General features: G+C 36.4%; 1 protein-coding gene and 1 long non-coding RNA gene across 2 annotated transcripts; both read right to left on the minus strand.

The window, feature by feature from the left end:
- Positions 1-78: 78 nt before the first annotated feature.
- On the minus strand, positions 79-13,129 carry sf3b2 (splicing factor 3b subunit 2). Its single transcript, XM_004079869.2, has 21 exons — positions 12,926-13,129; positions 12,442-12,488; positions 11,611-11,841; positions 11,317-11,352; positions 11,123-11,195; positions 10,843-10,943; positions 10,557-10,665; positions 10,139-10,224; positions 9,791-10,003; positions 9,588-9,713; positions 9,427-9,507; positions 9,121-9,348; positions 8,875-9,024; positions 8,688-8,777; positions 6,991-7,098; positions 6,754-6,861; positions 3,874-4,016; positions 3,372-3,473; positions 1,369-1,468; positions 742-933; positions 79-425 (listed from the first exon to the last, which is right to left on the minus strand). The coding sequence occupies exons 1-21, from the start codon at positions 13,047-13,049 to the stop codon at positions 354-356; spliced, it is 2,520 nt and encodes an 839-aa protein (XP_004079917.1). The 5' UTR covers positions 13,050-13,129; the 3' UTR covers positions 79-353.
- Positions 13,130-16,617: 3,488 nt separating this feature from the next.
- Positions 16,618-23,496, minus strand: LOC111946327. Its single transcript, XR_002872006.1, has 2 exons — positions 23,350-23,496; positions 16,618-16,712 (listed from the first exon to the last, which is right to left on the minus strand). It is a non-coding gene; the product is annotated as an uncharacterized LOC111946327 (long non-coding RNA).
- Between the last annotated feature and the right edge of the window lie 564 nt (positions 23,497-24,060).

A 24,060-nucleotide genomic window follows, 5' to 3' on the forward strand; every position in this document is an offset into this window, starting at 1 on the left:
TACCTAGTAGTATGTGAATGTCAACAAAGTAAATGTGCATGAGGTTAATTAAAAAACATGGAGGCAAAGGAGCAAAAATGAGTTTATCAATTTTATTTACAAAAAAATGAAAATAAAACATGGTGGAACATAGCCAAGTTTAACAGAGGAAATACAGTTAGCACTCATGACGCATACAGTACATGAGATGCAGAGACAACATTGTTGAAACATAAAAAAAGGAAAAGGACCTGAAGTTACTGGTCTAGGATATGATTGGTTTTGAAGTCTAGATCCTCTCAAAGTGAATTTGGGGCAGGTCTCTTCCTCTTCCTGCTGCAGCCATACTTCTTGCAATTTATTTTGGTTTTTCTCTAGAACTTGAACTCTTTGTATTTCTTGGCACCTCCTCGTGTGTCCTGTGGCTGGGCCTTCCTCTTTTTTTGCTGTTTGGAAACAAAAAAGACGGAAGTGAAAGTGAATTCATTTTCAGATTACAACTCCAGGGAAAGCCTTTATGTTTTCTTTAATGCAGGATTGCATGTTTGCACCAAAATGGTCCAAATATGTAAGCTAATGAGCTTTACTAATGTTTTTATGAAGAGCCAATGAAGCCTACAACATCAAATCATCCAAATTTGAATTAGAGGATTATTAAGTTGAACAAGACTCCAATAATTTCTGTCCACTCTTTTTATGGAGAATCAAAAGCTGAATGTTTATTACTCTACATTTCCATCTGAAATATAATCAGATCCGTACCTTCTGTTTAGCAGCGTGCTCAGCCACCATGTCGCTGAAGTCCTCCTTCTCCACCTGGGCCTGCTGTTCTCTAACATGCTCCTCATACTTCTGCGTCATGGCCATTGGGTCAAGCTCCAACTCCTCAGGAGCCAGGGCCACCTCCACGCCCTGCGACTCCTGTCCTCCACCTGTCTTTCGGCTTACCATGGCCTGTAAGCAGCAGAAAAGGGGAAGAATAAACATTATTATGATGGAGTTTGTTAGATCATCTTTTGATCCATAAAAAGTGTTCCCTGTGGTCTTTCAATTATGATTATGCAGTTTTTAGCCAAAATAAATAAGCCTGTGTTGTTTGCTAGGGCATAATTAAAGTAGATTGGCAGGAGTTCATTAAAAATTCGCCACCGAGTTGTGGGCGGGACCATTGGTGCAAGCAACCCCGTCCCCGCTTTCCCCTTCCTGTTGCTGGGAGCTCGGAGCAGGGGGCTTTTGGCCCACCCAGTGTATTGTCTATGCCACAGATCGTCAAAAATAAAGTAATACTCATTTGTAATGCTTATTTCTTCTTATGTATGTCCTACATCATAAGAGGAATGCCACAAGAACATTGTGAAAACACATAGTCACAAACACATGCGGTCTTACCGTGGACATGTCGTAGATGTGAGTGGAGGCCATCATGGCTGCACCGACAGGCCCAGTTCTTCTCTCTGGGAGAACCGTAAAAAGCTGAGGAGTCTCATTCCTAGAAAATCAAAAACATTTGAAAGTGTTTATACTCACAGTGACATATTTCAATAGCTGCCTTTCCATTACACATATGCAAAAAAATGACAGAAATGTAGAAATACACAATTTCACAATTACATCGTTTCTATTAAATCCTAATTATGCAAATAAACACAAACCAAGTCACGTGATAAGTCATTCAAAAACATGGCAATGGATGTGAGCAATACTTTAATGCATCTTCAAATTTCTGCCAAGGCACTAGCGCTCATCATCTTCGCCCCAGTCGCTGCAGAATGTGACACCTGCTGGTGACATCACGTGCAACTGGAATTTTATGCCCGTACTGCAGTCACGTCACTTAACCTGAATTTATTTCAAACGACTAGAGTATGTGATTAAGGAGCAAAAATGTCTTTTTAACACTGAGGATGATGAAAACTTAACTGAAAACAAAGGAAATATCTAACTTCACACACACACATAGAGAGAGAGACAAAGAGAGGGAGGGGACAAGATAAATAATAAAGCAAAACTGGAAAGATGTTATTTACATTTAGACTAGAGAATGCAATTCGCCACTTTTTTCGCAGTATGGCAAACGACAAACAACATCATAGCACAGATGAAACAGCAAGCGACAGCATGGCTACCGGTGAGAGTGGGAAGTTTTTTCCCAAGAAAGGAATAAAATCATCTGTTTGGAATTGGTATGGGTTTACTGCCACAGACGTAGAAGAAGAGACCCCACGCTGCAACATTTGGCTAAAGCCCATTGCAGTCAAAGGCAGCAGCACCACAAACCTATTCCAACACCTGAAACGAAGACATCCAAAAATGCCAGTCTCTTCGAGGCGAACAAAACTGCAGTGACCAAAAAATACATAGCTAAAAACCCGCCAACTGTAGCCGAATTCTTTGCACAAGGCACCGGCGTTTGTACTGATTGCTTTCCTTAAGTGGGGGGGGGGGGGGGGGGGGGGGGGGGGGGGGTTGTGAAGAAAAAAAAAAATCAGAAGAGTTCATTTTGAGCAAATAAAAGTATTCCTGCATTTTCCAACAATGAAATTATCAAAATGGATAATTCTATGTTCTTAAATGAGCCAGCAATCTGAGATCTAAGGAAATCTGGTCATTGCTTTAAGTGAAATACAAGGAAACAAAAGGCTAATTGAGATAAAATGTAAAATTAATTAAAAACATTTAGAAAAAATGTTTGGTACAACATTTAAATTGATTAAAAATGAAGACTTCTTCACGAACAATACAATAAAAAAAAAAAACTATATTTTGATACATTCATGCATCTCGGACCGTTCCTGTAAAACTGCTCTCTGGGCACCGGCCCCACCTAATCCATGAAAACAAGTGGGTCCTCACATTATGATGTATTAAAGTGAGGAACAGCCCCTTCCAGGATGAGTCTGCGGTGCAGATCGGCTAAACATTTTCCTTGTAAATGCACAATTTGCACATCCATCTTTGCAATAGTTAGAACGTGGCTTGTTTTCGGGGGCGAGACGCAGCCACACTGCCATGGCCGTTGACATATTTAGAAGAGGATTCACTTGTGTAACGGAGTGGCTCCCAACCTCCTTAGACTGGTGTACCGTGGGAAACTGATTTGTCACATCATGTACCCCCCACAAATGTATTCATAGTCCTTAACAAGAGCTCTAACAAAACTATTTGAATTCTGACAAAAAATATTAACAGAAGCAGTTTGAAGATAATACCGTATTTATCATATTTTGCAAACCTAACCCTAGATTATTGTTGAACTGCTGGGGACTCTGTTTTTGTACAAAACCAGCACTGAGCAGGCTTTAAGAGCTAATATAGTAACTGGAAGTGGCCTTCAGCACTGAAAGAATTGAAGGCAGCAGCAGCATGTTTGTGACAGCAGAAACCCCACATACCCATCCATGGCCTCCTCGATCTTCTTCTTCCTCAGCTCAATCAGCTCTGGAGTCTCCATGCCGGCTGGTACAGACGAGAAGCCTCCAGGAGTGATGAGTCCACTGCAATACATAACAAGGCGTCAGTTCAGTTGAAGGCTTTCTTTATAGCAAGGTTTCATCCCATGTGTGAATCAACATCCCAAAATGAAAAATAAACAGTCTTCAGTGATAAACTTGGCCTGAAAACAATGTTTTTAGGTTATGTTAATATTCGTTAAATTAGGACAGTGACTAAATGTTTTTCAACTGGTCCTCTTGTTGAGAATAGAGGATTTGAACATCAAAAGGCCCTAAAAAAGCATTCAGATGTTTAATTTTTACTTGACATCTCTCACAACAAAGAAATACAAGAATAAGCTTTTCTATTTTGAGCCCTTCTGCCACCGATCCTCAAACAAATGGATAGAAAAGGAGAAAATCTTTAAGTTTAGCTGAACATTTTAGTTTTCTCATCAAGGACCTGTCTGCTGGTGTGAAGAATCCAGTTTCATCTGGCTTCTCTTCATCGCTCTCCTCCTCCTCTTCTTCCTCTGAAGATTCCTCATCTGAAGGCTCCAACTCTCCCCATGGGGTATGGTCTACCTCTTCTTCCTCAGCCTTAGCCTGGACACAAACATTAGTCCAGTAAACAAGGGCTGTAACAAGTGTTATTTGGAAATTCACAAACTATTCCAGAAAAATCAAGTACAAATATTTTTTTAATGTTCAAGATCGCTGATTTGCAATCTTTCCAAATATAGTAGAGTGTGGTAAAAAAAACATTTTACACTGTAAAGGGCAGAATAACAGAGGATTTTCAGTTCATAAACTAAACAAACCGAATGCGCTACTGTAACTGGAAGTAAATAAATCTTCAAAGTGTTGGTGAAAGGTTTCATTTCCAAAGTTAACTTATCAAGTGTTTTTTGTAGATGAAATAAAAAGAGAATGAAGTTCAGTTTACTGAATATGCATAGATTCATTTATTTTAATTTTTTAATTAATTTCACATTTCATCTAAAAACGGATTTTGTTTTGAATTTAATTGCCAATTTAAATAAAACACAAAATGAATATTTAAGAATATTACAAAAATCTGGTGACCAATTATGTTACATCATACGCTAGCATTGTGGAGAAGTCGTAAATGAACGCATCTGCAAAACGTGTTGGAGTTTTATTGTATTTCTACTAACGATGTCTGTTTACGAAACATGTCTGTTGGAATCACGGTTTTCCGTTAAGATTAAAAGACTGAGTTTTCTGGTTGTTAAATATTTTTTGAGGTCCTGCCGCGTCTTAATTTATTATCTTGTCGTTTATCTACTGGAACTGTAGTCAGCTAAAGTTTGAGGATGGAAAAACTGTGGAGAACATTTTCAGGATTTATTGTTAAATGATTCAAAGCAACAATGATGTTTGTTTTGTTTACTGCTGAAGTTAACTAGGAAGTTGACAGAAAAACTTTTGAGTGTGACATTGTTAAAAGTGACAAATAACATTTCTTTCTTTAAAAATCTGTCTATTTATTTGTCATGTTTTTTTATTCTGATCTGTTGCTCTAAATAAAATGTATAAACAATGCTGATTAAATACGTATTTTAGTTTTCAAACATGTATCCACCATTCAGAAAAAATATAGTGAATACTAAGAATTGTGGTTTGACCTGTGAATCGGATCACCATCTCAATAACAACTCAACTGCCTATAAATAGTCAACCAACAGGATGAAAACAAAGAAAAATCAATGTGTTTTACAACTAGAAAAGTTGCATTTCCTGCAGAAACATGTTTGATTGTGTAATTGCTTGATAGTTGCTTTTGCTTGATTGCAAAACTTTTAGTTGTAGAAGCTGATGTTTATTGAAAGGAAAAAGGTTGAATAATTTGCTGAAGTTTTTTATATAAAGTTTGCAGACGTTTTTGGAGCTATAAGTGTAAACCTGCAAATAGCCTTACAATTGAAATGGAACACATTTGTTTAATTGCAGAAAAGACATACATGGCAGAAAAACTTGAAGAGAGCAATATTGTCCATAAATGGCAGGACACAAATCTAAAAACTCCAAAACTTACTAAAGGAAGAATTGCAAAGATGTATCTAAACAGTTGTTCAGAGATATAAATTTATCTTAAGAAATTAGGTATAATTGTAGCTAAATGCCAGATTAGTTTAAAAACCTCAATAGATGCCAAATTAGTCAAGGCAACTAGCATATTGCTAAAAAATTAGCTAAAATAGCTTGAAAAACCTTAGTAGATGCCAATTTATCTAAAACACCTGGCATATTGCAAAATATTACCTTAATACCTACTAAGCTTTAAAAACTTCAGTAGATGTCAAATTAGCCATGAGCTAGAATCGTATAAACATAATGGTTTAATAACAAATTAGCAGAAAAAAGGAAAAATATAAAATATCAGCTATAGTCTAAATTAATTTTAAAAAATCCCAGTAGATTCTTTTGTAGCCAAAACAGTAAGCTTATTGCTTAAACATTAGTTGAATGCTAAAATATCCTTGAAAAAGCTCAATATATGTCAATTTAGCGAAATGTGCTAGCATAATCCTAGAAGTACAGTTTAGTGCCAAATTAGCTTAAAACTTAGCCAAAACAGCTAGCATAATGCCAGAACTTCAGCTAAATGCTAGAATAACTGGAAAAACATAAGTATATGTCAAATTGGCCAGAAAAGCCATCATATAGCTGAAATATCATAATAAAAAGCGATGATGTCACCCACTCTAGGTCTGCGAACATTCCGCAGTATATACTAGTGTTAAAATCTGATGAGGGGTCAAGACTCGTATAATTTAAAAAAGCTGTAGTTCAAAAACTATTTGAAGTATTCAAAAGAAAAGTAATACCTGTATAAAGTTTAAATGGCGTCTGTAGGTAAAAAATTGTAGGAGATACATTTCAAAAACAGTGAAGTAAAAGCAGACTCCCCATCGACTTCCATTATATTTGGAATTTAAACTACTTCAATCGTTTTAAAAACAATAAAATATTTGAAAAATTATTTAAAGACAGTTAAAAGGTCTACAAAAATAACAGATACATGTTTGATTTTTTTTAATGGCATAAAGTATATAGAAGTTAAGATTGCAGAAAAGCATACCCCATGTTTTTCTATGGCGAAAGTTGCAGCAACTGTTGAATTGAACATCAGTTTATGTTTTCTATTGATCAAGTAGTGCTATATCTGAGTGGGCTTTTTAGACAATTTTACATGTAAGAATAAAATATATTTGAATCATTTAATGCTTTCTTTTTCTATAAACCTCTGTTCTCTTAATCATTTCTTTAAAAATGTCCTAAATAAAACAAAACCACACAGCTTTGTTAAAGTTCTTACCTGGAAGTCTGCAGAGTTGGTTCCAAACACATCACCATAGAGGGGCTTTCCCATTTCGTCAACGGGCGGCTTCCCCCAACCACCCGCATGATAACCAAAGGTACAGTTCTGACAGGCACAGAAAAAGAAGCAACCCAGATTCAAACTACAAAGCAGTAATATTGCCCAATAAAATAAAACTCCAAATAGTTAAATATGCAGAGATTCTTTTCTTTAAATCTGCAGAAAGCGTTCTACCTCTGGGATGGGCGAGTTGAGTCCTGGGATTTTGAGATTCGGGTAGGATGGAGGGGGACCGTACCTCTGCATGGCGATCAACCAGGGAGGAGGCACCTTGTGGGCATTCTGGCAAAGAAGAGGAAATTTCAGATCCAGGAACAGAATTGAACTCTGACCTTTCAAAGGTGTTCAGCTTTGCTGAATGGACTTTTTTGCCACTGATATAGTATACAAAATGCCTTTTAACATTTACTCAAAAAGTATATAGGGTATTTTCTGCTCTAGTTGAAGAGTTCTTTCCATAATCCTTGGTTTGACCCAAAATTATGTTCAAAGATCCTCCTTTGTTTGCACCGTAAAAGAGAATGAAGGCAAAATATTAGAAACACTTTCTAAAAGCAGGATGTGGGACACATGTACACAACTGTATGGGTACTCCTTGACTTCAAATATTTCACCAGCCACAAACAGTACACCAACATGATTGGAACTGCAGTGCATGGTCAGTATAAATAAATACTTTATGTTGGTGAGTAATGCATTTCCAATGTCCTTGAATGACCTGGGTCTCCTCCTTAGGCTGACAGGACAGTTTGAATGAGATCACCTCTGCCTGCAGCTACAATGGACTTAATAAGCTTTCAGGAAACAATTTGACAAATTTTCAAAGGCAAGAAAATCAGCCAGTAGTCTGTATTTACAACCACAATGACAGTAAAAAGGCAAAATACTAAAAAAAAAAAAAAAAAAAAGTTCATCATTTTGCTAAACGAGACCCCAATCAGTTACAAAAATCTCACTCAAAACAACAAAATAACTGAGCTTTAGGGCATGCAGCCAAATGAGGCTTGTATTCATTTCCAGTACGGAGGCTCCATGAGTGACATCTTCAATTTGAAAAACAACATTTCCAGGAAAATAGATGATTTTTTTTTTCCCAGAAGCTCAGTGTGGGAGGCATAACAACAAGCAGCTGAGAGAAAACAGAGCTGTTAATGTTTCTCTGTGACACATGAGAGTTTTGAATGTCTGTGGGCTCCATATGTACTACTACATACTGTTCAAAAATGTTTGAAGTAAATCTATTTGTTTCTGGACTTGTCATCAATAAAACTCTTTACAGGATCCACAGATTGCACTCACTTATGGCAGTGAACTGGATGGATTCACTGACCTAAGATCTTATTTTGATCAGCGCTATATATTTCAAGCTTATTATTCCTAAAGATACTATAGTACAAGTCTGCATATTATTAATGGATCACGACATTTTATTGTTGATACGCTATTTTTTCTAGTTAATAGTTTGTCCTATTTTTGCATGAATGTTTAATTAATTCTACAGAAGTGCTCTGTTGCAGTGATAAATGATTTAAAAAAGTTGATCAAAATAAAAATCAGGGACAATCTGGATCTATTTCATAAATTCGTTCATTTGCCAAATCTGTTGCAAAAAAAATCTGATTAGGAAATCCCAGGCAAAAGTTTTTTTTTTAAAATTCAGGATCAGAAAAGTATCCTGTTCAGGAACTGGTTTCCACTTTAGGGTCTAGAAAATACTGGACAGATACCCCTTTCTGCTCTGGTTTCATGACGACAGGTTGAACCAACATCATGGATTCTTGTGCTGCATGTCTGCAGACAATTTTCAGATTTTCTAATGCTGCTTAAACAACAAATATTCTGTTATCTGACTGAGTGTCATTGGAGCTTACAGGTCCTACTGGCATTCCCAGAGCAATCCGCAGCTCATCAGACAAGTCTCCTGGCTTCTTCTCCTTCAGACGAGTTTCAAACTCCTTGCCCTGCAGAAGAGCAACACAACAGACACAGAGTAAACCAACCAAAAGCAAGCACTCCTCCAGATTAAACACATGAATGAAAGTGAGGGGAATCCTGCACCTCATAGTAAAGGTCACCATGGATGGTGAGTTTAGGTTTGATCTGCCACTTGAAGAAAGCATCATGCAGCTTCTGGTAGTCGATGTCAATCTTTCCCATTTTAGGACGAACCTTCTCCCTCATTTTGGTCTTCATTGTTTTAGCGTCCTCCTAGAAACAGATTATCGCAAAGTATTATAATTTATATACATTTAAAAAAAAAGCACAAGAATCTCTTCCCAAAGATGTTAACATTTACATCTGTACCTTCTCCTGCAGAGCCTCCCTCATCTCTTGGATTCCCGTCCTCCGGATGAACTCTGGCAGCTCAAACGGAGGCTTCTCAATCCCTCTCTTGCCCTGCAGATACTTCCTCTTGAAGCACCAGTGGCGAGGCACAGGAACTGTGTTCCTGGTGGCCTTTAGGTGAACCAGCAGCTTGGGCTCCTGTGCAGTCACATCGTGCATCTCCACAACATCTGGACGAGCCACCAGCTGGAAAATGTCAAGAAAAGAAAGATTATTGTAAAGAACAACACTTCTGTGGGACAACAGAGCCACATTGGTCAGTACCTGTTTGAGTTCAGCTACAGTGAGCCGGTTCATCCGCCGCAGCTTCTTTTTGGACAGTTTAGGAACATCTTGTTTGGCTTCCTGTACACCCAAAACATTTTGTGTTGATCTTGAAATGTTTTTCATCTCCGAGTTGAGTTTCCAAAGGAAATGATGCATACCTCATCGCTATCATCGCTGTCCTTCCTCTCCAGCTCAAACCCCTTCTTCCGCATCATACCCACTGGTTCCAGCTTTTCAGTTTTCTCTGGCTCTTTGTCCTTCTCTTTTTTCACATCATCAGTTAACTTTAAAACAAAAAAAATAAAGATGCAAAGCAAAGCACCAACATAGCTTCTGTCTGTGTACAATATGCTTAAGCTACCTTAAATGCCTCAAAAATCTTTTTGAAGAAGATATAGTTGGGGTCGTAAATCTCCAGGTCCTCTGTGATGTACTCAATCTCCACCTCTGTCTCCTTCTCCTTGTCCTTTTGCTTGGTGCTGCTCTCCTTTATTTGCTGCTCAGCCTGTTCCTTCTTCTCTTGCGCTCGCTTCTTCTTGCTCTTCTTTTTTCTGTTCCTGCGCTTGCAATTTTTCTAAAAAAAAAAAAAAAAAAAAAAAAACATTCAATTTTAAAACCCTCTGTCAAACACAATTCTAAATATACTTTAAACACTATACAAAAACGAAGAAAATTGGCATCCAAAGTTGTTGAATTTGATCCCCCTTACATCTTTTTTGGACATCTGGCCATCTTCGTCGTCTTCAGACATTACTGCTGCAGAAGAATTTGTTGCATCCATATCTTCAACATCATCTAAAACAAAGCAAAGGGAAGTAAAAACAGTGATTCTTTCTCCAAACGTGCTTCCTAGTTGCTGACAAGCTTCAACCATCTTGATTAAAGTTTTAACTATGCTTTTTTGTTTTGGTTTTATAATCAGTAATAAAAAAAATCACACTTAAGGCAGATCAGGTTCTGTTGAAAAAAATAAAGCAAAAAAAAAAAAAAAATCAGACTTTAAATTAAATAACCAAAAAACACATATCCATGCTATACCCTAAAATAAAAATGTTTTAGGGGCCATACCTTACGACAGTAACAGTGAATGTAAAGAATCTGGAGATATTTTATTTTGTAAGTCTAACCTGCTGGATCGACAAGCTGCTCCTGCCTGATCTCCTTCAGCTGAAGGATCTTCTCCAGAGCCTGTGGGATCTTGGGCCCGCCAACACTAATCTCTTCATTCTGCCAGATCTGCAGGAAGAAAGGAATTGCAGTTTAACACTAAACCAGCAGGTTGTCGCATTTTAATCAAAAAAGTTCAAAGAGTTTAAAAAAACTTCAAAAGAATCTAACTTTGCTTAAATCACACCAGAATTAGTGTTAACCTATGTCTAAAACAAAAATTAGAGAAGTGCAGGAAAAACGTACGTCTCTGTTATCTTCTCCTGGAGGGGGTGGCACCTTTTGTTTATGAGATGGCAACAAGGTGACACCAGGAGGTAAAGGCCCGTGAGGATCCAAAACTGAAACTTTGGTTTTGTGAAAAAAACAAATTTGTGATTGATAATGTAAAAATATACTATTAAATGCTGGTTTAACGTCAGCTTGCAACACTGTAGGAAGCAGAGACGTCTTCCCTTGACAAACATTTTGTGACATTGATCTTGAATGGAATCACTTGTAAAAGGTTTTAGGATATTCCACAAACCTCTTACTGCAGAGACAGCTGGCTGCATCTTTGCCATTTCATGATGTCGTTCTTGTTCCAGCAGCACGGCAGCCTAAGGAAGAAATGAATGAGAGATGCAAGCAATATAAAATCACAATAAGAAACAAAGAAAATAAATGTCTTCCTTATTTTAATTGACAGCTGAACAAAATGTGTTGTTTGCAATTCCTTACCCGTTGCTGCTGCTCCAGAAGTTCATTTTCGTCCCCCTGTTTTAGCCAAACAAAAAAAGGCCAATGTTTAGCAAATGTGACTGTTTAGGTGTTTTCTGTTAAAGGTCTCTAGTAAAAAATGTTGGCTTTACCCAAATACATTGAAAAATTGTATCTATGATCGTTGTTTTTACCTAATTTACTTTGTAAAACTTACAATGTTTAAATACAGTCCAGTAATTTTGTTTTGCCGAGTACTACAATATTAGCGATTAATGTGTCAAATGCAGCAGTTGGCCAGTTCTGCCATCCCACCTGATGCTTGGCCCTTTCTTCCTGTTGTAACACAATGGCAGCTCTCTGCTGAACCATTTTAAGCTGATCGTCCTGTGTGAGACCAGGAGGTGGCATGTTTGGATGATCCATTGTCATGTGCATGCCAGAGGGAGGAGCTCCAGGGGGTATCATGTTCATTGCTGGGATCATTCCCATCCCTGGGGGCATAGGTGGCATGGGCATCGGGGGCATGGGAGGAATGCTCGGCACCTGAAAAAAAGAAATGAAAATATTGTGAAAAGAGCAATAGATAGGAGGCTGACTGATATGAAATTAATCTTTTTTATTTTTATTTTGGGCCATTTATTTTTGCTTTTCCACCTGACACATTAAAAATTAGCTAAACATCACATGTCTACAGTCTGATTTATAAATTCAGAAGTTGAACAATGCAGATAAGTTAAAAACAGTCAAAACTAAGTCCACTCAATAGCCTTCATTAGCCAACCAATTATTCTTTGTTAGGCTACTAATGAAATGATTTCCCTTAGTTGTTTGTTGCCATATTAACTTGAGATTTTTGCAATTGAACTATTATCCCTATACAGCATACTAAAACATTTTACAAAATTAAACATACATAAATCCAGATAGACATCGTAAAATTTAAAAAACGTTCCACACCGTTTTAATGGCTCAATGTGAAGGGCTACAAGAGAGATTACCCAAACTATTGGTATAAAACCCTCAAAAACATTTTATTATTATCCATTTGAATAATAGTTTTTAAAATCAACAAGAAAAAAAATGAATTAAGAATGGGAAGTTGCATTTGTGTGGGTGTGATGTTGATTTCGAGGATGAGCTTACCTGCATCATGTAGCCCTTCAGTCTGTCAATGAGTTCCTCTCTAGAGCCTAAATTAAGAGAAGCACGACCATTGTATTTTATTTTAATAATAATTCATCGGTTTGGAGTTATTTATTAACGTAATCAGAGTACCATATGACGTAAAATACCAATTATTGATCACATTATTAGCAAATCCTAAGCAGTTCACAACAATGGAACTGTCGATCATCATCATCAGCAAAAACTTAGCTAGTTTTTGTAAGAAATCATCAAAAGCAATCAATTGTTACGTTTGGTATTCCAACTGTAAAATATTAGACAAAAACGGCTTTTAAAATATGCATATGAAAATACTAAACGGAGTCAAACCATTCTGCGGGCCTGTTGTTGGAGCGCTTTATGACGGAGGTTCAACGACTATGTGCTCCAAGCTAATGCTAGCCGTAAGCTAGCTTCAAAACAACGCGCTTTGATTTTTGCACTATATGGGAGCTTTTCTTACCCATTGTTGGAGCTCCTAGCTCCACCAGCTTCCCCTGAAGCTCTGGGACGCTCCATGTGTTTAATGCTGCGATTACACTACCTAAATCATTCGGGTCCGTGCCCGGCGGTCCGTCAGAAGCCATGTTGAGCAGTCGATCAACGGCGGTGGAAAAAAGAGATAAACTCGCGAGAGACAGAAACGAGAACAAGAAAAAAAAGCAAGGCATTATGGGAGAAACGCAATGGTCTTAGGGATATGAAGTTGTAAATTTTCCTTTAATTTTCCTACGGACGTCTCTGGGTGTCAGTGTTGGCCCGTTAACTGGTTGAAATATGATTTTTGAAAACGTTTTTTTTGTAAACAAATTGATATATTTGTGTAAATAATGTAAAAACGTTGTCCCATTGCTGCTACTACTACTGCTACTACAATGAATGACAACAACAACTACTAATATACTACTACTAAAGACATTGAAGTATATTCGCATTTTCTTTGTACTAGAACAAAATCAAATCCATGACAGGGCAGGGCTCAAATACGTGATGCTGTATAATTTGTTAAATTGATTTTGGGTTGTTAAGAATTGAAATTAACAGAAGTTACAAGTATAAAGGTAAATATGTGCCACAACTTTTTGTAATGTGAGCTAGTTTTCTGTATATATAGCAGGGGTGTCCAACTCATTTTCACCGAGGGCCACATCAGCATAGTGGTTCTCCTCAAAGGTAACTAAATATAATGAAAAATAAACGTAATTATTCCTTAATGTTAAATAACTCATTTATTTATTATAACTTGTTAAAGTGACACAGTTGCACAGAAAACATGTTTGCTTGTTACTCTAGCATAAATCCTTTTAAATTTTATTCTGTCAGGTTAGGTTATATTGACAGTGTTTAAGTCCTAATGTACAGTTGCCCAATCCGATATTTCTACTCCAATTCCCCTTAGATATGAATACACACCAAGTATTGTATTTGGCTCGCGGGCCTTAAGTTTGACAAGTGATATAGAGGTTGTGTGATTGCAGATGAGAGACAGGTGAGTAATAAACGGAAGCAGCTTGGGAACATTCTGGTTTGAGGACAAGGGCTGATGGGAATTGTACTATTGAAACCAAGAAGTGGTCAGTGTTTAGGTGATTGTTCCCACTAATGGGAGATTATTATAGTCCATTATTCCAGTCCAATGCATCGCTGTAAACCCTAATGAGTTGACTGAACTTAAAAATTATTGTGTAACAGATTACGCAATAGTTTTTAAGTTATATTATTAAAACTTTTAAGTTAACATTAATTAAAATTTATATTGTCAGTTGGCTTAAATTTGTATTATTTCATATTAAAAATATTAAGATTCCTCAACTTATAAAAGAGAGATTATTTACTCAAAGTTTTTAATATTTTCCAACTAAAAAAAACACTTCAACTAACTATATTTTTTATAATATTACTCAACTCATAAAATATGTAAAATTCACTCAAATGTTTTATAAATTTTTTAACTCATTTAATGTGTAGCATTGAAAATATTTAAAATTCTTCACCTTAAAATGTATGGACTTGAAATGTATTCTAAACAGATGTATTGATACTGCCCCATTACAACATTTTAAAAGCGAACATTGATGAAAACCAACAAACATGAAAGCCACACAATAGTGTTTGCTTAATACACTATTTTTAATTGCTCTTTTAAAAAAAGAATCACAAAAATCAAGAGGATGAAGAAACAATCAGTGAAATAAAACTGCATTATAAGGGTGCCACACAACTTATTGACAAAAAGTGTTGGTTTTGTATTGTACGGCAGAAAAAGCAAATGATCACAACAAAAACAGTTGCATAACACTTAAACCAACAAATAGTCCATTCTGGAAGACTCACTCAACGAAACATTCTTCAGCGTCAATAAATGTCCTTTCAGTGGTTTGCCGTCCTCAAGGCTGAAGACAGCATTCTGAATAAATATGAAGGCGAGTTTTTTGGGGTTCTGTAGGTCCAGAGCATAGATGTACCCGAAGAGTAGAAGAGATTAGTCAGCCAGATCTGTGGGACCACTGACGGCAGCATCAGGAGCGTCACCACGACAACTGAGAAGATACCCACAGCAGTGTCTGTGAGGTCTGGTATTCTGGAAAATACAAAACAAAAACACAGATGAGTTCAGACCCTCAAAGATATTCATCACACTAATGTCCAAAACTGACATTCCTGCCACCTGTCAATGTGAATCTTTTCATGCTAACATTCTGTTAGCTTTTAATCAACTGGCTGTGATGCTTTAAGGACCAACTCCAATTTAAATTGTGTTTTTAAAAAGTTCTTTAGCATTTTTCTGAAAATGGAGGACATTTATAAAATAACTTAAGACTAAAGCTTCATTTTTCTTTATTCAAATAATGATGGATCAGGAGCAGAAAAGGTAAACGAAAAGGTTCCCGCTCCCTCCAATCAGGAGTCCCTGATGTTCGCCTTTCATCTTCCGTCTAATTTTTAAAACCATTTAAAAATATCACGCAGTTTACAAACTACAAACAATTGCCTATTTATAATGTCACTCAATAAAATCTCAATCAATATTAAAGGATTAGAGAAAAGCATTGACAGGGAGTTGTGTACACTTACAGTACAGGTCTTGAAGAAGTTGGAGGCATCTTCATGCAGATAAACAGGAAGTGCAAGGAGGACAAGTGCCCGTCTCATGTTCACATCATGCTGGTCCTAAAAGAATAAAAAGAAATATCCATTACCATTGAAGCAAATGCAGAGCAAACACTTCCAATATTTACTTAAGGAACTTTAAGAAATAATAAAATGATACCTTTTCTAGATGGCTATTTCTAGTAAGAGGACCATGGAGTGTTTATGGCATGATCCACTTCAGGTCAAAGACCCAAAGTCATTTTTAAGGCAAGTTACACCATGGCTTCTTACAGCTGTTTACAAATGATTTGTTATCCGTTTTTGAATTATGCACATTAGAAATTCACCTGGAGGTCATAAATCCTAACCAAGCTGGCCAGTTCCTGTCTGTTTTGGTGGACTTAGTCTCAGAAAAAGGTAGCTTTAAGTTGCACAAACATGTAAAAACTGCACAATTTCCTCTGACTGCATCTACTCTACATAAATCCATTTCAGATCTTGACAGATGAGATTTCATGGTTTCAAATGATGGAATGGTGCTAATGCAACATTATTGTATTATTGTAATATATTGTCATAGAGACAGGATAATATTCCAAAGTGTCTCCATATACATGGCAGTGGAAACACTTTGGAATATTGGCTATGTAGTACTGCAGTATTATATGTAGTACTGCATAGTGCCAAAGTAACAGAACACAACTTGCACCTCTATTCCATTGTGCCACCTTCAGCCTACAATCTAAATATGTTTAGTTAAATTGTAAATAATTTCAACTCTATTTGGACCTTTGGCTGGTTAAAATGGCCATAAATGTTTCCATGCTGCCGTATAAATCTAATAATGGTAACAGTTCAGGATGAATATATTAAATAAGTATAAAACTCACCCACTGACAGCTCTTTTCTGGTGAAATGGTGACTTTCTGGTGAACTCTCTGAAGTTCAGTATCTGAAAAAGTCCAAATGAGATTTTTCAATGTTAAAAAAATGTTTCAATTATATTCTGATCAAAAAACATTTATTGCACTACACAAATTAATGCATTTTTTTTTTTTTAAATAGCTCTAGGCAAATAACTGATCAGGAGACAAGTTACCTCGCTGGCCTTGGCGTCTACCTGGAGGTGAAACACTGAACACTCTGTAGTTCGGTACCTGAACACAACACGAACACGTTGATTTATTTATTTTTACAAAAACTTTTTTATAATGGAGATCAGTGATTTATAAAAGCTTAAAGCTGCATTCACAACCCAATAGACCTTTTTCGCAAAAACCGGAAACACGTCAGCAACGTGTAAACTTAGTTCCGGTTTGTGCTTCGCTGGCGGAGAATGGCAGAGCCTAGAGTGTTTTCGAAGAGCCTGAGTTGTGTTCTGAAGTTCATCTGCGCCGATGTGATGAAGAGTGTGAAGATGCATTCGTCCACTAAAGGAAACAAATTGGACAAGGGATATAAATTCGTCCACGAAGAGTTTATCCACCATTACCAAGGTAAGCTTCAGCTAGCTTAGCCATAGCCGCATCACCGGTAACTCTGTGTGTTTGTTTACGTCAACTGTAAATCCTGGTGTTATTTGTAATATAAGGTGTAACACATCGCAGTGAATATGTTGTGTGTATGTTTAAGTGAAAAGGTATGAGATTAACATAACAACCCAAAATTTGGTGAAGCTGTAAATAAGAAATATTAAGTTGCCCGTATGCGTGTTCATTCTTTTTGCTGCAGTTGCGGCACTTTCACCACTTACTATTAGTATTATTTTTCTGAAAGTAGGGTGACCAGACCTCCCTTTTTTCCTGGACATGTCCTCTTTTTTGATACTTATATAATAAAATAACATTGAACATAGATGAAATGCAATATTTGCTTTTATGTACGCAGCTCTGCACACCAATTACTCTCGATGAAATATCTCACAAACTCACTTCACTCCTCTTTTTTACTAACTCAAATCTGGTCACCCTACTGACAGTTATAGTTTAATGTTATTATGAACATTGATGTAGCAACATAACTATGACTTAATTGTAACCTATTTAATTTATTGTGTCTTGATATCACTGGATGCAGAAAGTGCCAACCTGAAAGCTTTCTCCTGCAGTTGTGCGGCTGATAAAGGATTCTGCAATGACATCCTTTTGCCATCCTGTTCCAGAGCGCACATTATTCAACGCTGGGTCTGCAGGCTGCTCCAACCCCCCCCCCCTGGCCTGCACAAGTGGCTTGCAAAGATGGCACAGACCAAGAATACAGATGGGTTTGTGATCAAATTATCATTATGATTTAAAAACAGATGTGTATCCATAACAACTGTAAATTATTATAAAAACACCCCCAGTAGTGACTACAGACTGTAATTGCTTTCTGCCTTTTACTTATAAGGGAATCCATCCTGAGCCGGTTAGTGAGCTGGTGGTGCAAAGGCCCAAAACAGTTGGCAGGGACGGTCTGAGCTCCACACTGTACAAGGCATATACAGGTGATTAATTTAACTTTTTGTTGCTTTGTGAGAGCAAGTTAAGTTTTATTTTTGATGTTATGACTAACCAAATTATGGTTGCAGCAGATATAATTAATTAAATTTAAATGTAGTTATGCACTTATGTCTAACTTTTGTGTGTTGTGTTTCTCTTGTGTAGGACCACAGCCAGATCCATCTATGATGGCATCTGGAAGCAGATTATGCCAGGTGCAGCCCCAACCTCTCATGGCTGTGTTGGATGGGGTTTCTGAGATGGAATGAAAGAGAACTTGGATATATATTATAGCAAATGCATGAATGCATACCTTAAATTAGCCTTCTGTCTTACTGTTGATCTGTAATGTTATTTTTTATTGTAAATGTTTGATGTTATTTGTGTTGTGATTAATCAGTTGTTGTTACGCATACCAAAAAATTAAATGGAGCACAACTTTGACCAAAATTGTTTTATTTGTTCATCTAATTTTTTTGTTCAGTCAAAGTCACATTTCAACAGAAAAATATTACGAATAACAATTATTTTTAATTAGATTTTAAGAATATGTGGAAACACTAAATTTTTCCATACTATTTGCACATTATACATTATTTACATACCAAACATTAATTCACTCTTCAACACAAAAAAGTCCTTGACAATTTGCCAAAACACAGCAGTTAAACCAGATCTGATTCACACTGCCCATCAGTGTGAGCGGCACGGGAGAGTCCCCGATGTGAAAGGACTTTATCCTACTGATCACTCTTTCCACCATAATTCTGAGGCAGGTAATGGCTGTGGTTTGTTCTGTTTCCTCCTTGCTGATAGAGCTGAAAGCTTAAAAGGTGGAATCATGATCTTAGATCCATTGTCAGTAAGGAGGTCTTCAATGAGGAACTCTTTGTCCGCCATGACATCGTCTCCTGGCTCCAGAAAAGGAACTTGGCTTCTAAGTCATGGATGTAATCCAAAGCCTCATCCAGAGCACCTGGAAAGATAAAGAAATTAAAAATCAGTCTAAACATATTTATTCTACCTTTCAACACAACACAGTAATCATGTTTTGAAAAGTATGTTAAGTATTTAATTACAAATACATTTCATTTATTTTTGTTAATGACAAAATACCCAAAATTAATTAAATACATGTAATTAAAATAGGTGAGAGCATGAACAGCTTTTATTATAAACATTCATTTGTTCAGGTAGAAATGCATTTATCCAATAACGGTACACATAGTTGACTAACGTTAACTAAACACATTATGAACAACCTTACCTGCGGGTGGGTGTGTCACGTAGTCCTGATCCATTTACTGCCTTAGCTTAGCCACCATGTCGCTATCTTCACAGCATAGCTGCATAGCCTGACGTTTGAGGTTCTGTTATATACTGACTACCTTCTCAAAGGAGCAGTAAAGTTTTTCCAAGGGAAAATACTCGGGACGACCCCACTCTTCAGGCGACGAACGACGCAGCCGCACCACATCCGGAGCGAAGTGCCGGCAGCAGAGGGTGCTACCTGTGTTTACGTTAAACTATGCCCTTCCTCTCTTCGGATCGCCTGGATCCATTTGGGTTTCAGGTTTGGATCCACAGGAAAATAATGAAATGAGAGGCCGGGCTGTTTTTGGTTGGAAGACGAACAGCCTGGAACACAACAGAAACTGCAACTCTTCGACTCTGCCATTCTTCATATGTGCCGATATGCCAACAGGAAGTTGTTTTACACGTCATTGATGTATTTCCGGTCGAAAAATGCGGAAAAGGTCTATGCTTTTTTTTTTTTTTTTTTTATTGAACTTTTCAAAGACAAAAATACAAACTCCCGCAGAGGATGAACACACCACAAAATACAAAAACACTAAGGGGGTAGAAAATACTCTCAGTCATAAACATATAGTGTTAAAAACACTTACAAAAAATAAAATAAAAAATAACAGGAGCCAAATGATAACACAGGACGGAAACTAGAATAAAAGCCACAAGGAAATTTGTTTAGATATTTTTTTAACACCTACTGAGGATTGTAATCTTTTCAGTGAGGAATAATATAATTTAAAATCGTTTATAAAACCTGGGAAGGAGGGCTTGGAACCTCTCCACTTGCAACAGTGGATGTGGTATTTTCCTAAAAGTAAGATGATATTAATGATATTTGAGAAAGAATCATCAATATTTTCCATAAACAGCAGGACATCAGAAATACCAAAAGGGGGAATGTTCAGTTTTAAATTAATCCAATTCCTTATTTGAGTCCAGAACTCCTTGGAGTAATCGCATGAAAAAAACAAATGTTCCAGCGTTTCCTCATTGGAGTTACAAAAAATGCAAGATTCCACATCAAATTTAAATCTGCTTTGAAGAAAATCGGAGACAGGATAATATTTATTTATTATTTTGAAATGAGTTTCTTTTATTTTGGGCAGAACAGGCCATTTAATGTACTTTGAGTGTGCTTTAACTAACAGAGATTGGCTGTTGGAATAAGAGAATGATCTAAAAGAGGCTCGATTATGGACATGATAAATTTTATCTTTTAAACAGTTGTTCAAAAGATTGTTATTTAGTTTAAAATCTAAGAAATTACATCCATTTATTTGTAATTTTGGTAATGAGATAATTGTTCTATGAGGAGTAAAAACAGTGTTCTTTATTAAATGAATCAAAGCAGCAGGAATAGCTCGACATACTTTTTTAAATTCTTTAAGGCTGCAGGTGAGACTGTATTTATCTATAAACGAAGAAAAAGTCAATAAATTACCTTCACTGTCAGTTGAATCTGTAACAAAAAGAATGTTCCTGTCAAACCAATCCTGTTTGAATATAGATTTCCTAGCAACTAATACTGTTCTGTTATTCCATAATGTTGATCCATGAGGGGGAAAATTGTGATTAAATATCATTTTCCAAAACTGAAGAACCTGTTTATGGAAGTTGGACAAAATGATTGGAATCTTGTTTACTTCAAAATCACATTTCAAAAGGAAGTCTATGCCTCCTAAATGTTTAAATATGGATCTTGGAATATGAAACCACATGGAGTTACTATCAACCAGAAGAGCTTTTAAAAAATTAATTCTGAAAGTACCGACCATAGCTTCAAAATCTAGAGCATTGATGCCACCATTATCATAACTTTTGACCAGTTGGGAACGTTTGATATAATGCGTTTTGTTTTTCCATATGAATTGAAAAATAATAGAGTTAACTTTCTTGATGTTTGGAGGGGATATGTATAAAGAATAGCAGGGATAAATAATCTTAGAGACGCATTCTGCTTTGGTTAACAGATTTCTCCCAAAGATAGCTCAATCTCTTGTCAACCAACGACTCAAACTTTTCTTTATATCAAACAATCGGTTTGTAATGCTGACTTCTTCCCTCCTTATTGTGTTTTTAGACAATAATACACCCAGATATTTCACTTCATGAACAACCCTAATGGCTTCAATATCTTGGTGCTGACATGAGTGAATGGGGAGAATTTCACATTTGGAAATATTTAACTTCAATCCTGATGCTTTGGAAAATAACTGAATCCTGCTTAGAGCTTTAACAACCTCTGCATCGTTTTTTAGAAGTAAAGCAGTATCGTCTGCAAACTGACTAATTTTGTATTGCTTTTCAAAAATAGAAATACCTTGAATATCATGACTATGTTTTATGAGAATGGTTAATAACTGAGTAGCTAATATAAACAGTTTGGGTGAGATGGGGCAACCTTGTCGGATACCCCTTTTAATTACAAATCGGGGAGTAATTCCTGGATTTAAGGAAACTGAACTATAAATATCATTATAAAACATTTTATAATATTACAAAATTTATCACCAAATCCTAAAGATTTCAGGGCTTTAATTAAAAAAGAATGTTCCAATGTGTCAAATGCTTTATAAAAATCTAGAAATAATATCAAACTATCTGGGTCAACAAAGTCACAATAATCCAACAAATCTACCACCAACCTAATGTGATTATGAATATTTCTTCCTTTAATAAATGCTGACTGACACTCATCCACTACATCCTTCAGTCCTCTGTTTAGACGCTCTGCAAAAACATGAGCTAAAATTTTATAGTCATTGCATAACAAAGTAATTGGTCTCCAATTATCCAAATATAAAGTGTTTTTGTTAGGTTTGGGGATTAAAGTGATTAACCCCTGTCTCATTGTGTTAGAAAGGCTCCCTGCTGAGATACATTCCAGAAAAGCTTCATGTAACAAACGTCTAATATCAGACCAAAAGAATTTAAAAAATTCTGCTGTTAAACCATCCAGGAGATTTCCCAGAGGACATCTTTAGTACAGCAGCATCCATTTCCTCAATGTCTAAATCGTTTTCCATAAAATGTTTAAATTCTAAATCAATGTTTTGGTTCAATCCTTCAATGCTTTCGAATAAAATTTCACAGTCAGCTTCGGAATGATAGGACTTATATAAATTGGAGTAAAATGTGTGTATTTCTTTGTTAATCTCCCCTTGGTCTTCATAAACCAAATTATTTACTGATAATTTGTTAATTTGCTTTTTTAATTGCCTTTGTTTTTCAAGATTAAAAAAATATGTGGTATTTTTTTCTCCCTCTTCAATCCAGCGAGCTCGGGATCTTACAAATGCACCTTTAGCTTTTTCAATATACAAAATGTCTAATTCGCTTTGTAATTTACTTAATTCTAATAATTCCTCTGTCGACAAATCCATCCTTTTACATAGGTCATTAATATTTCTTAAAATATTTTGTTGTTTTAGACGTTTCAATTTTAAAGCACTTTTACTAAATTCAATTGCAAGACTTCTAATTTTAAACTTAAACCATTCCCATTTACTCACAGGTGACATGTCCAAAGCATCAACTTCTTTTATTAATTCTCTAACCTTGTTGCAAAAAAAGGAATCTAGGTCTATGCTTCCATGTAGCAACCAGGCTTAAAACTGTTGGCGGTAGCTCCTCCCACACAACCGTTAGAGGCTTTGACGTTTGAGTGACATTTTTGGACAAATGTCCAGCAGCAAACTTTAGCCACAAACAGAAGCCTCCAACGCGAATTTCACACGCAGATCACGTTTAGTGTGATTACAGAATAACAGATCATTTACCTCTGAAAAAAACTCATCACTGTCATAACTTACAGGCAGAAATGCATTTTGGGTTTGGCTCGCCATACGTCTATATCATGACGAACTAATGTACATTTGTCCCATTAAGCTCTAGAACGGTCGTAACCCACGTATGTTTATTAAACAACAGTAAACCACATATTTAAGTAATAAGAGCATTTTTAAAGCATTTCATTCAAAATAAAACAGTGAACGATACTTACCAAATTAAATCAGGGCTGAAGACAAGACGGCGCCACTGAGGAAAACATCAGCGATGAGGCTGATGGAAAAAAAAATCGAGGTTGGGGCATCTTGAAGCGGGACGAAATCACAACGCATTGCAGAAAAATAAAATGCTCGACTTTCAATTTCAAACGTCGCATGCTCGCATTCAGCAAATCCAACATGGCCTCCTGAGCTAACGTTGACAAAAAAAACTAAAGACCCTCCCACCAGTACGCGATGACGTCATGACGCTGCTTCAGGGCTCTTAAAATTTTTGAGTTCTATATACAAATAAGCTTTAAAATATTGAGCACTGTTAAGTTAAATTAGAAAAAATGTTGATAGAGCTTAATACTTTGCAAACATCCAAAAACAACAGTGGGCTGAACTTTAGGAAACTAAAATGTGATTTGTCGTTAATTTGTTTGTTTGTACACATATTTAATATTTACACTTGATTATCTTGCAAGAAGGACAAGGAAGCTTCTGAGTCACACTGGTTGAAGTTTTGCGTAAAGATGTCCTGGATGGAATTTAGGCCACTCTATTGGATCGTTCAAAATTAACAAATATCGACTATGAATCGGATCAGTGACCACAAACCATGATATTAATCTGATCCTTGTTAAAATGCATTGTTACAACACTAATATATGAATACATCTAAGCATAAATCTTGACTGTAAATAAAAATGTAGACAGGGCTT

The sequence above is a fragment of the Oryzias latipes genome, chromosome 18 (genome assembly GCF_002234675.1).
Source record: "Oryzias latipes chromosome 18, ASM223467v1".
NCBI classification, from domain to species: Eukaryota; Metazoa; Chordata; class Actinopteri; order Beloniformes; family Adrianichthyidae; genus Oryzias; species Oryzias latipes.